Source organism: Formica exsecta, unplaced genomic scaffold (assembly GCF_003651465.1).
Source record: "Formica exsecta isolate Colony F162 unplaced genomic scaffold, ASM365146v1 scaffold400, whole genome shotgun sequence".
NCBI lineage: Eukaryota > Metazoa > Arthropoda > Insecta > Hymenoptera > Formicidae > Formica > Formica exsecta.
In genome coordinates, this window is record NW_021851240.1 from 143,200 (window position 1) to 157,568 (window position 14,369).

The window sequence follows — 14,369 nt, forward strand, 5'->3', positions numbered from 1 at the left end:
TATATATATATCAGCAATTGTGTAATATTTCGATGATCATGATATTACAAATTAATTTATTATAATTGTTATTTTATAATAAACTATACAGGATATTCCATTTTAATCTATCATCCCTTTTATTTCCGCAGGATAAGATCGAATTAAAAATATGTTTAGACAAAAGTTGTAGGGTTCAAAGAGGGTAGACGATCTTATTAGATTTTGGATCTGGGGTCCGTGTTGGGCCTAAGCCAATTTTTTTAAATGGGGATCCCCATTTTTTATTGCATATTCATGTAGCTTATCTCGAGAGCTTTTCAAAACGCTATAATAAATTATTTTTTCATTTAAATTATTTTTCAAGTTATTTTATATCTTAATCTGATATATTTTCATATAAAATAACTCGAAAAATACTTAATAAAAAAACACTTTATTATAGTATTTTGGAAAGCTCTCGAGATAAGCTATATGAATATACAATAAAGAATTGGGATTCTCATTATAAAAAATTGACTTGGGTCCTACTGGGCCCAACATGGACCCCCGATCCAAAATCTAATAAGATTGTCTATTGGCCCCTTTTGAATCCTACAACTTTTGTCTGAATATATTTTTAATTCGACTTTACCCTGGAAATAAAAGGGGTGATAGATTAAAATGGGACACTCTGTATATGCAGCTATTCACACATAATATATATAGTCGTAAATTTAATTTTTTTAGCGATCCTAAAAATGCTACGATGGTGTGAATTGCGTGCTAGAAAAATACCAAGAAGGCTTTTTCTGAATCAGAAATCGATAATCGTCGTTGAAGGTGTATCAGAAGTGCATTTATCGATCAGTGTAGCGTGCATGGCACCCGAGCAACGAACATTTTGGTTGATCTTTCAAGCAAAGACTGGTGACTTCATTATACAAGTAAGTGCTCAATAAATATGACTAATTGTAAATTGCGTTTTGTGATAAAAATTTGAAAGTAAGTCGTCTGTAATGCCCGGTTTCTTCACACCTCCCAATAGCTATCTTCCAGATAAAGATATCTGTCGGATAACTAAAAATCCGTTTTCTTCACTGAAACCTCAGGTTACGTATCTAACGGATAGTTATTCTTCATAAGATATCGGCTATTTCGGGTTCAGAATAACTTTATCTGCCAGATACAGACTTTACAGAGGTGAAGAAAACCGATTCTGCGAGATATCTGCTGGATAAATTTATCGAGAACTTATCTAGAAGTGAAGAAACCGGGCATAAGTAACGCAAAATATATTACGTGCTATTATAAATTAAATATATGTATAATTGGTATCTCACAATCAAAATTAAAAATTCGATTAATATGATGCCTTTTATAAAGTTATCCACAAATCATTAATTATCACAGATAAATTCAATTTGGCAAACATCAATTAATGATCATATCGTTGTCGAATGGACGAGTCAAGGAGAATGTATTTGCTCAGATCATCAAAATCGCATAAAAAATATTTGTCCGTTTAATATTAACATACTTATACCATCGCGAAACGTTCAACTCTGGAAATGTGTTGCTGAAATGTTTCAAAAAACTCTTGAAACCAAAGAACGTCAATTCTGGTCTAAATACTCAGGTATGCCATACTAAATATATTTGCAGAATCACATAATACGTTAACATTTAAAGATCTTAAAACACATACATATTATTTGTGACGGATCTTCTGAATTTATATATATATTTATTTCCAGACCACATATGTTCCTAAAATATATCTAAAAAAAATGACTTAAAGACAAATCGTTGTCCTTTAGACATCTTTAAGATGTCTTTTGACCTTTTTGCTATCTAGATTATGTCAAGCAATTGTCGCATGTTATCATGATCTTAATTTCTAGTTTTTCTTTCTTTGATTTCAGGTACATATGTCGAACTACGTTTAATACGATGGTTGATGGGAAATGACATCGATTCCGCGGCTTTGGAATTTATCCATATCTTTAATACCGCAGTCACATATAAAGTCACAATTTCAGACAAATCGAGTCCTCTTGTTATGCCAGAATTTTTCACTATACAAGGTAAGATTTAAAATATTTTAGGGTTGTTTTTTACATTGTGTACAAGGTTATACATCTAAAAAGATATAATTATATTAGTTATGTGTTTTTAAGCATACGGAAATCAAGCGATATGGTAGTATCGCGATGTCAAGTGCATAAAAAATGAGAGCCACATAATCAAGGCGTTATCAGTAGCTTATTCAAAATTTGATGTCAAACGAATTTTTGATTAAAATATTTGTTTAATCTATACTTCTTGATTATATTAAGTATATCATTAAAGCTATTATTATCAAAAATTTAACGAGACACACTTTTCTTACATAATACGCCCCATATATAATTTTATATATTTATATATAATTAATATATATGTATACATATATATCTGATTACATACGGGCAAGTTTATCTCGGCAATACATCTCATTATCTAATCGCAAATTTCATTTTTTCTAAAAAATACAATACGGAAACAATAATTCTATTATTTTTTCTGTAATCTGTAAATGATAATGGCATGCGCATAGTGTTTGCTTTCGTAATTATAATTACATTCTATGTATAATTATAATAGACAAATTTTTCTTATATTGTTTTTATATTATCTTAAATAACTAAATTCCGCTAATAATTATATAATTCCCAAAATTAAAAAAAAAAGAACTTATAAACGAGATTGAATTATTCCACAAGTGTATCCAGAAAAAAATATATTTGTGTTTTATCTGCATCAGAAAATATTTAGAGAATTCTAAAGTGTAATATATACCATGTAATAAATAAAAAAAAATTTAAGAATGCCTTTCTAAAATATACATTTATATATATGTATAAATTTATAGATGTAAGACCGTCCTATCAGCAAGTTCCGATGAGCATACATGTCTTACCATCAACTCCTCCATTGTATAAAACTACTATTACTCTTACATCTCTGGATGGCAAAGAATTTCGAGTATATATCATCGATTGCTTACGATCATAAAGGCAAGTCATCGTTAATATATAATTGCATATGGATTTAATATAAAAACAAATAGGAAAACGAGCTAATGAAAGTCAAGGCGCAGAAAACAGAAGTTATTTTCAAAAAATTAATTATCCAGATATATAGAAAATTTGTAAGGTAACTGCTAAGGTCCTGTATTCTGCATCTTGGCTCTAATTAACTCATTAATCCGCTTTATGTTGTTTATTAGAGTATTTTCCGCGATTTGTATATGAATTAATGTAAGAATAATTTAATCAACTGTAATTTTGAATTCACTTTTCGCTTTGATGTAGGCAGTTTAGAATTGTGTCTATAAGGAAAGGATAAGAAAAATGTGGATTAATGAGCATACATATTAAACATTATAATCATATTAATGTAGATGATTTTTAATATATCTATTTTAAGTTGATGATAATCATACATATATATATTCAAAGTTTAATTAAAAAGTAATGTTGATAAAAACTCTGTTTATATAAAATAAGGAGTTCTAATGGCAAATAAGAACTAAAATGCAGAATAAGTTACAATCTTTATTAAATTCCATGATTAGTACGGTAGTGATTGTCTGATAAGTCACCTCCCATTAATGGTAACCACTGGGAGATGACTTACCAGACAATCACTACTAGACGAATGTATTAGTTAATGGCTAACTGCATTATTATACGCTACCACTTTTTTATTCTATAGTCAAATTATGATATAGGCATTTACTTTCATATTTTTTTGGTGAATACATTTGCTTTTCGCTGAAGAGAATCGATCAAAACATTCGAACCTTATATTAAAAATAATTTGTATATTATTATATATGTATATATATTGTGTATGTGTGTATATACATATATATATATATAAATTTTGCGCCTATTAATGGCGCTTGCCATTATAACTCCTTATTTTGTATTTTGTACATAAAGCTTTTTTTTGTTTCAAGTCGAATTATTAAAAAAAAGAAAAAAAAACAGAATTCACATATGGCATATAAAACTGTTTAATTAATCAAAGGATAAATTTATATGTGTGTGTGCATTATTTATGAATTATATATATATACATATGATATAAATATATATAAAATGCTTTGATTAATTAAATGCGATTTTATACCATTTAAAAATTAATTAAGAACAGATTTTTTCCATAAAAATAAAGCGATTTAATGAAGTTCTCTTCATTTAAAAAAGAATTTGAAAAACTTTTCGAAATAAACAGGGTTTTTGTTGACTATTACTTTTTAAATAAATTTATATATGTATGTATAATTATTATTTTGTTTCTCAATTAAATAGATATATATTAAAAATCATATATATTATATATAATTGTAATGTTTATATAATTATAACCATTGCTCATCAGTTCACATTTTTTATCCTTTCTTTATAAACACACTTTATTTTCATTTTAAAAAATCTGTTTTTAATCAATATGTTAAAATAATTGAATTTTCCAAGTATATAAACTTACATTTTATAACATAAGAGAGAGTTTTGTCGCCGAATATATTAAGAGCTTGGATGTGTGCAATTTAATCCATTGTCCAGTTTTCTATTTGTTATCATTCATCTCAATAAAAAAATCATGTCATAATCAGATAAATGACAAACTTCTGATATGCACAGTGATATTTCTTGATTAAATTAAAATATTTCTTTGAATTAAAAAAAGGAGATGACAAAAATAAACATTAAATATATGTATATATATGGCGACGCAATATCCCATACGTAAAATGATCACAAATTACATAATTGTGAAACAAGCAATAAATAATGTTTTAATATAAAAGTTAAAGAATTTATAAAAAAAAATGTTCTAGCTGTGAATTTTTTATTTTTATAAGGATATTAGCATTGTTGCAAACTCAAATTAAATCTGCGTTGAAATAAATCTATTCCTCATTTCTCGATCATATTTTTGACTAAAAGATATTGTTTATCAAGGCAAATATTACCTTTCATCATATCATTATATTTGCTAGGAACATGCGGATACTAGTAAAGTTCAAGATGAGTCAAGTTCGATTATTCTCATCAAGCTCAGATACTCGCTAAGTTCGACTTTATATATTTTCAATTAACCGGATCTTATTTATAACCTGAACATAATCACAGAAAAATCAATAAAATTAATTGTTGCTTTCGGAAAATTGGATAAGATTCGGTTAAGCTGAGGTAACAAATATTCCATGCACTTACAATATAAAAGATCCGAACCAAATCTTTCGATCGGCTCGAAAATTTTAGGTACTTGCATAGTCCTAATACATGCTATTTCTTGGTAAAGGAAGAGCAGCAAAATGCACATTTCACATTGTCTTATGTGTGCATCTATATAAATAAAAATGCCTCTTTTCCTACGATATATTCCAATAATAACATTTATATACTATCATTTAAGTTATATTTATAACTATTAGACAGTACATATGTCAAACCTTTCTTTTGCGCAATTTAGCTTTTGCTTCTTCCAAAAGAAAATCGAAAGTATCTTCTTCAACTGCCTGAGACGATTTGCTAATGGGTGAGCTACTCGCTGTATCATCTATAAAAAAAGATATATTCACTATAATTTCTAAGTTGAACATGATAAAACATATTTGTGTAAATGTATATGTATGTATGTATGCATGTATGCATGCGTGTATGTGTGTGTATGTGTGTATGTGTGTATGTGTGTGTGTGCGTGCGTGCGTGCGTGTGTATATATATATGCATTTTTTTCTTACCAAGATCTGAATATTTGTATTTGCAAAATGCTCTTCGGCCACCAAAGCTTAAATCATATGTAGGTAGAGATGGATCATCATTACCGTGCTCCATAGCCGTATATGCATCGTTTTTGGATGCAAAAGTGACAAAACCGTAATTATCGCTGAAATAAATATATATGTAATATATAATCTATAATAATATATAATACACTCAAGATATTATTTTAGAAAGATATAAAGCGATTAATAAATACATACCCATGCTCACGGAAATGTACACTGATATCAACAACAGGCCCATAAATCTCAAATCTCCTGCGCAAATCAGCTTTGGTAACATTTTCATCTAGACGTCCTACATATATTACTCTTCGTTCTTCCACTTGCCTCTGCTTTTCTCTGTTGTACCAATTGTAGGATTTACAGTAAGAACGTACAGGCGATCTAATAACAAATTATAAGAGTTTGTAGTTAAAGACAAAAAATATCTTTGATCATTTCCTTGTCTATTCAAGTTTGCATTGCTATAATAATATTTTGTTTTGAGCTTTACATGATTATCCATTAGTAGTGTCCATATTAATTATATTCACTGAATCATACATAATCGAAACAATTACTAGCTAGATAAAATCTTCAAGAATGCATATATGCTGACATTCCACATTTTCAGTAACCTAGCTCTGAGGAAGATACTAAGGGAGAAATTAAAAAACTTATTTTTTAAAAACAAATTTGCATTTTTAATTTTTTAAATCAAAATAGTTTTGAAATAGTTTAAAAATAAACTTTTTAATTAGTAACGTTCCTAATCGAATATGACTTATATGATGAACTGTGATGTAAAAAATATGCTAACTAAACTAATATTCTAAATCTATTATTATAAATCTTACAATTCTAAATCTTTGTTTCTAAATCTATTTATCTCGAAAAACATTTTACCTCCAATCTTTGTAGTTATGACGGCTACCGAAGGAATGTCTTTTATATCTATCATAACTTCTTTCGCGATCACTGCTGCCTTTCCTCCGATAATTAGACCATCTACTTCTTCCATAATTCGAGTAGGAGGAAGACCTATCAACAAGAGTGAGAGAGAACTTTGAGAATTTTAAATGTCATTACTCAAATCTATCTGACCTATTCGCGAGCTAAATTTATTTGCATTTAGTTTTGTATATTAGTTTGGTATATCATATAACTTTGTTTGACACATGTGACACGTGTGATAACTCCAGAAAACATTTAATTACACAAATTTCCCCTACTTTAACTTTAATAAGAGATTTTTTGCGCAATTTGATAATCGGAGTTTTTCTTTAATCGATTGTAAAAACAAAAATAATATAAAAGTATAAGTAAAAAAAGAATTCTTCGCAAATTAAACTTTAAAAAGACAAGTAACTGACAAATTAAATTTTTCAACTAATTATTTCAAACGAAAGTTTTGTTTTAACAAAACTAAAGTTTCTCATTATTTTCACTTTCAAGACAATATTAACGAATTAAATTCGTTAGAGTATCTGTCATCACAATTAAAAACGCAAGTGGGAAGTTGTGTAGAATGATCGGAAATATATAGTGCAGTTTTTAGAAATAATCATTCTATAGTCAACTAGATAAATTATCCTGCAACATATTATGTACTTCTTTTCACTTTACCTTGAACAGCTAGAATATCGCGAGAAAGATCTGGATCTGGATCGTGATGATCTGGAACGCGAACGAGAGTATCTTGATCTAGTGGATGTCGTATATGAGCGTGACTGAGACGACCAACTGCTGGTCGAGCTAACAGAACTGCGTCGACGGGATCGGATTCTTCGTCGGCGGCTGCATCTGCGAGATCTACTCCTGCTTCTGCTTCTGCTGTCATTTTTCATACTTTTGCTTCTACTACGACTCCTATTTCTACTTCTGCTCTTGCTTCGGCTCCTATTTCTATTTCTACTCGTACTTCTGCTTCTACTCCTGCTTCTATTCCGGCTTTCGCTTCTACTCCTGTTTCTATTTCTGTTGCTGCTTCTATTCCTGCTTCTACTTCTGCTTCTACTCGTACTTCTGCTTCTGCTTCTCCTCCTACTTCTGCTTCTACTCCTGCTTTTGCTTATCTTTTTGCTTTTACTTTTCGATCTAGATCGACTTGAGTTTCTATAGAGTCTATCCTTTTTGTAGCATCTTTGTTTTATGTCCTTTATATTTTGCTCCCTATAATGTGATATTACACAGATTATAATAAACAGAATAAGAAACTTTGTAAATTGTTACAATGATATTTTAGAAGACGACAGAAGAGAAAAAGAAATATACACATATTAAAATTAATCAGGGTAATTATTCAGAATCACGGCTCCACCTGCAAATGGGCTGCAAATTTTTTTACGGACTTTTGATGTTTAGAAAGAAATATAAATAACCATTTTTAGTTATACATAATTACCTAATTTTCGGTAATTTTGGGGGTTGGGGGTGATGGGGAACGGGCTCCCCCGACTAATTATCACTGTTGGAGTCACAACAAAAAGTTTTACCGAGAGATCCGATCATATTTGTCAAAATTCAGAAAAGACCTTATTCGAAATAATTATCCTTTTTTGGTCTATAACTTTTTTTTGGGCCTCCCCAACTAAAAATGGTTATTTATATTTCTTTCTAAACATAAAAAGTCCGTAAAAAAATTTGCAGCCCAGTTGCAGGTGGAGCCGTGATTCTGAATAATTACCNNNAACAAAAAGTTTTACCGAGAGATCCGATCATATTTGTCAAAATTCAGAAAAGACCTTATTCGAAATAATTATCCTTTTTTGGTCTATAACTTTTTTTTGGGGCCTCCCCCAACTAAAAATGGTTATTTATATTTCTTTCTAAACATAAAAAGCCCGTAAAAAAATTTGCAACCCATTTGCAGGTGGAGCCGTGATTCTGAATAATTACCTTAATCAATTTTCAAGAAGTCTTTTTCAAATGCAATTATTGTTGCATATATTATCATCTAATGCAAAATCTTTTTCATAGTGTAATTAAGACTATTAATCTTTAATTAGATTTTTAATCTAAGCTTTAATTTAATACTTCATAGCTAAGATACTTTAAACATTCCTCATTATAAATTCTAATAAATTTCTCTAATAATAATAATAATAATAAAATGATAAACGTATTAATAACACAGTTAAACACAAAGTAACTTTTTTTATACATAAGCACAAGACTAGTCACTTCCTGTAGCTGATTATGATTCTAGTTTCCAAATTGCTCCATCATGATACAAATTTAAAAAAATGTGTAGTTAAAGTTGCAAGAAAGTGTGCTATATTAATTAATTTTGTCGTACTTCTTATATTTGCAACTTTAATTATAAATTTCTCAAAATTGTATCGTGATGAAACAATTTGAAAGCTGGAATTATACTCACCATCAAAAAAGTTACGAGAGGTGACTAATCTTATTTTTATTCTCATTTTTTTATTAAGCTATGTAATAGCTAATTTATAATTTTGATGCATTACCTTTTATCATTTCTCTCTATGGTATCCATCAACGATTTTTTAGAAAATTCAAATACCGTTTCATATGTCTGTATTCCTATATCGCACATAAGTGGTTTTGATTTGTTTTTCTCTTCATCTATATCTGACTTGGGTTTCAGCATTGAAACAATTTCCCTCTCGGACCAAATTGGGTTCTCAGAATCATTTTTTATTGGTTCTGTCGTAGTGGAAGCATGATGAACATACAACAATATCATTGGCTGTACTGGAGAATTTGTTCTACTATTGTCACTACGATTTTGATCCCTTCTATTTCGATACTCTGCCAAATTCAATTTTTTACGAAATGGCGGTTTTTTCGCTTGTTCGTCTGAAGCTGAATTTTGAGTATCTTGTACAATTATGTTCTGCACCTCATTATTTAAATTGTTCGTAGTAGTCACTATATCTTCATCAGAGTTACTCTTTAAGAACAGTGTTTGTGATGCGTTTGGTGGTTTTTTCAATACAGAAACCATCTGCATTGTAGAACTTATTTGCGAAGTATTCTTAGACAAATCATTTCTCAATCGTAAAATGTTTTGAGCCAAAGCTGAGCGAATTAAATATACAGGAGAATCTTTATCAGAAGATTTGCTTGGAACTTTCACACTCTTAGGTAATTTAATAGTCAATGAATCGTTTAAGGCATGAGTTTTTAAACAAATCTTCTTTTGACAATCCTTGTAATCACTTTTAAGTCTATTTTCATTAATTTTATCCGTTTCTTTATCCATTAAAGTAAAACCAGCTAGTTTTTTTGTATCACATATATCAGCCAATTCCAGATTGTTGTCTTTCTTTAAATTGCTATCATTACGACATTCTGCAATTTTGCCACTACATTTTATTATTTTTTTATTCTGGTTTGATCTTAATACAGATGTATGTTTCGTAAATTCTGCATCAAAAGATGGACAAGTTTATTGTATGTGTATTTCATTACAACAGTTTCTTCATTATTACTATCGCCTATTGTACTTACTATTGCTATCACAGCTCTTAGTAGCAGAACCAACATTATAACAATAATCATGATCCAATTGTACTAAAGTACCATCTGTCGTTCTATTCTTAGCTTTGTTTGTTACCTAAAAGAGTGTTATGATAAATGGATTATCCATTAAAAATTTGCAACAAACAATTACTATCCAAACTATATGTATTTTACATACAAATGCATATGGTACCATAGTAATGATATTTTTTTTAGAACTTACTTGTTTTACAACTTTATTATTGGAAAATGTGGCTCCAACATCTTGCATTCGTGTATTATTATTACTACGATTTTTATTCTGCATATTTGGCATAGCAGGTATTATCGAAATAGCTTTTTTACGTCCTGAGGCCTAAAATTGAACAAAACAATAAGAATGAATTTGTATCAACTTGTTTGCATATCATCATAATAGACTATTTACTGAAGTAATAACCTTTATCCTATCGATTACTTCTTTTGACACTGAATCTGGCGTATTCTTATGTTTATTATAAACTTGTGAAGAAGGCTTTTCTACAGCTTTTAACAGTTGACTTCGATATTTCTGAGTCATCTGTTGCACCGTGTTCGACCTCGTGCCAGATAGGAAATTATTTTTGGTGGCCAACTTATTACATGGATTTGGATTTTCAGAAGCTTCAAATTGTTCTAACAAACTCTTTATATCAACAGCTTCCAATACTAGTAGAAAATAATTCTTAGCAGACTATTCATTTTCAGCACAAAGTTTTATGTATCTGTATCAATCAATTACCTGGTATTTCATCTGATATAGTTTCAACATCTATACAATCCTCTTGCTCCTCTTGTTTATCTTTTGTAATTACACTTTTTTCCTTTTTTCTTTTTCCTTTTAAGTTTCGATTTTTCTTTGTAGCATTTGCACCTTTTTTTTTAAACTCATTTGCTTCTTGAAATAATTCAGGTAAAATGCTTAAATCATTAACTTTATCTTCCTTTGTTTCTTTTGTAGTTTCAGTCTTTATATTAATTTCCATTGTATCATCTATCATTTTATGGGTATTTTCTTCCTCAAAATTGGCTACAAAAAAAGAAATACATCTTGCATCAAAATGAACAAGACGATAAGAAGAGAAATACGTAACAATTACTGATAACAAACCTGTTCTTTGTTCGTCTTCTTTTAAATTTACTTCAGGCCCTAGATTTATCTCTTCTTGCAAGAAATTTGCAGTCTCTTCTTCATGCATGTTATTCCATAATGTATGTTTTGTATCAAATAAATTCATGTTTATAATATCATTAAAATCTTCTAACTCCATCGTCTAAAAATTAGAAGAAAGTATTCTTATTACATAATTAAAACAATATAATTTCAAAATACAGATTAATTAAAAGAAAAAAATTATAACCTGTGCATAATTCTGCCACTCCGTGAAAAGCTTTGAAAAATTCTCACCCTCCTGTGAAGCTGCAACTTTTGTGGCAAATGATGCATCTGTATCTGCACTATATTTAAACAAATAATTAAATATATTTATATTATATATCCACAGTATAAAATATGTACACATTAATTGAGTGATTTATTTTAAATAAAATAGCCAATTATCTCAAACAGAGAGACATTTTTCTTAAAAATGTTTTAAATAAAAATTACTTTGTTTCGAAGATAATATATGTAGTTTTAATAACTTTTATGATATCTTATTTTCTGCTAAAATTACAAGGTTACCTTGAGTCTTTTAAATAGAATTATATGACATTTTAACATATCAATTCTTCTCCTCATTTTGCACATAAAAGTATTAAAATCCAATTATTAATAAATCACTAGTTTATAAGATATTTCATAATTTATTTTGATAACCAATTCTATTGATTGTTCCGTGAAAAAATCTGCGAATATTTTAGAGTTATCAACAAAGTAAGTACACTTTTTATAAAATATTATATATTTTACATGTTACAAAATATATCAGAACAAATTATAAAATATCTTTTAAATTATTACTTAATAGTTAATATTATTACATTAATACTTTTATGTGCAAAATGACTATAAAATTATATATAATGAAAATCATATAGTTCTATTTAAAAAAGTTGTTTGATTTTGAGGAAAATATGTCTTATTTTACGTAAAGCATTTTTTTTTAATGTGTCGTTTTTTAAACAATTAATTGCAAAATGAATCGCCGCAATTGTATAACATTTTTAAGTAAGAATAATGCACTTACTTCCGTTCATTGTCGTTCCAGATGGAGTTGAAAGTAATGGGCTGAGATGTGTCCACATCATAATCATTTTCAATAATATTCAATAATGAATCTTGAGGCATTTCCATTGAATCCTGTAAATTAATTTTTTTATGGTGTAAAAAAGAGAATTTACTTTGTTCGTAATATTTTCAATATATTTTCAAAACATACATCAGCCTTATTACTTATTACTCAATTTGTCTCTCAATTTAACTATTTTCATATTTTGAATGTAAAAACTCTAAGATTTTTTAGTTTTATTTTATTATTATTATACTTGTTTAATAAATAAATCTGTGTTGGAAATGGTTTTAATTGAAAACTTTGATTATATAATATTTATTATATTTTTCTTAACTATAATCATTGGTTGCGCATTCAGTAAAGGAAATAAACTTACAATTATTAACTCTTATCCGTATTTATATGCATATATAAATAACTATGCATAAAGCATATGAATAAAGAAATAGTGTATGTTTATATGTCTGATGCTAGAAATGTAATAATTAACATTTTATATAGATAGACAAACATAGATAAATATTTATGAAATTTTCTGATGAATACATGCAACATATCTTTTTAATTGTATTTTTGAACACACGTTTAGAAAAACATAATTTTTGCAACATAACATAATGTTATATATCAAGTTATCCCATAAATCTTTTTTTTATGTTGTATGTAATTGAAACATTCATCACTTAATGTAAAAATCTTAATTAAGTTTTTTTTTCAAATAAACGATTAAACAATTTATCAAATAAAATATTTTGTAAATAATAATAAAAATTATATAATTAATTTAAAACAGAGAAATTTGTATATATTTCTTTATAAATATATATACATATTATGTTATATTATATTATTATGTTATATATTATTTCTTTATATATTTATATATTTATTTTTACAATTTTTTTATTAATTACTTCTTTATATATTTATTTTTACAATAGCTTTAGTCTCAATTGCATCAGGAAAGTATCTTTATTATGGCTCCACGTGTATTATAAACAGAGATAGGTTGATATATTCTACGACAAAAAATATTTGTCGAACGCATCAGTTCGCTAGCAGATAGAGAATTCTTAGAATCTCGATAGAGCCTCTAGAAATTCTCTGTCCGATAGCCAATCGCTACATCTGATAAATTCGTCGTGCAACAAATGTAATATCAGCCTTAGGGTAATATTACATTTGTCGTACGATAAAATTTTTAAGCGCATTGATTAATTAATTTCTAGAGACTCAAGAAATTTTCTATTTTGCAGCCAATCAGTATGCTTAAAAAATTTGTCGTACGACAAATATAATATTATCCTTACCATGCAAAGTTCGACAGGGTAAATTTTTCTTTTAAGAAATGTCGACATCCTTGAACTGCACAATACGCTCGGCCCTTCCTCTTTTCTTACCTGCTATGAGCCTGTATTTTCTACCGTTTTTAGAAAGTTTCTAGAAAGTTTTTATAACTAACATATGAATAAACCTTTGAATGCATCTACGTGCCTTCTCGAGGGCGCGTTATATATTGTCTCCATGTATGACGCATCGTTTGGTGATTTATATATTGACACATGTTATGCTTTGAAAAATTCTTTATGAGAAAATATATCTTGCAGATTCTACAATTATATTAAAAATCAAATGTATAAATATTTAAGTAAAATACACAATTATACTGCATTTTAATGGATACAAAAATTTTACTATATTAAAACATAACAATATAAAAGAATTAAATTCTATAGAGTGTATAATTTATTTTTATTATCAATTGGCAAAATTTTTTGATATTCTCATTTTTATAGGAAAAGATTTAATCAATAAGTATATTTTAAAGTGTAATATTTTTTGTA

At 28.0% G+C, this 14,369-nt stretch overlaps 2 protein-coding genes across 3 annotated transcripts in view; one reads left to right on the top strand and one right to left on the bottom strand.

Annotated features, from left to right (window-relative positions):
• LOC115240058 overlaps positions 1–3,331 on the top strand; it is a 9,494-nt gene extending 6,163 nt beyond the window's left edge. Inside the window, exons 6-9 of the mRNA XM_029815024.1 lie at positions 709–905; positions 1,372–1,597; positions 1,884–2,045; positions 2,873–3,331. Coding sequence (XP_029670884.1) covers positions 709–905; positions 1,372–1,597; positions 1,884–2,045; positions 2,873–3,015 — 728 coding nt within the window. The 3' untranslated portion in view covers positions 3,016–3,331. The remainder of the gene's footprint in view (positions 1–708; positions 906–1,371; positions 1,598–1,883; positions 2,046–2,872) is intronic.
• The window catches only part of LOC115240055 (NK-tumor recognition protein), a 49,808-nt gene that overhangs the window by 30,550 nt on the left and 4,889 nt on the right, over positions 1–14,369 (bottom strand). Inside the window, exons 3-15 of one of the 2 annotated variants that reach the window (XM_029815017.1) lie at positions 12,481–12,593; positions 11,653–11,749; positions 11,403–11,565; positions 11,034–11,321; positions 10,713–10,960; positions 10,497–10,628; positions 10,262–10,367; positions 9,256–10,177; positions 7,409–7,954; positions 6,689–6,823; positions 6,002–6,187; positions 5,759–5,904; positions 5,468–5,574 (exon numbers count right to left, since the gene is read on the bottom strand). In XM_029815017.1, the coding sequence (XP_029670877.1) occupies positions 5,468–5,574; positions 5,759–5,904; positions 6,002–6,187; positions 6,689–6,823; positions 7,409–7,954; positions 9,256–10,177; positions 10,262–10,367; positions 10,497–10,628; positions 10,713–10,960; positions 11,034–11,321; positions 11,403–11,565; positions 11,653–11,749; positions 12,481–12,593 (3,189 nt within the window). The remainder of the gene's footprint in view (positions 1–5,467; positions 5,575–5,758; positions 5,905–6,001; positions 6,188–6,688; positions 6,824–7,408; positions 7,955–9,255; positions 10,178–10,261; positions 10,368–10,496; positions 10,629–10,712; positions 10,961–11,033; positions 11,322–11,402; positions 11,566–11,652; positions 11,750–12,480; positions 12,594–14,369) is intronic. The other variant, XM_029815018.1, reaches the window with a different exon arrangement.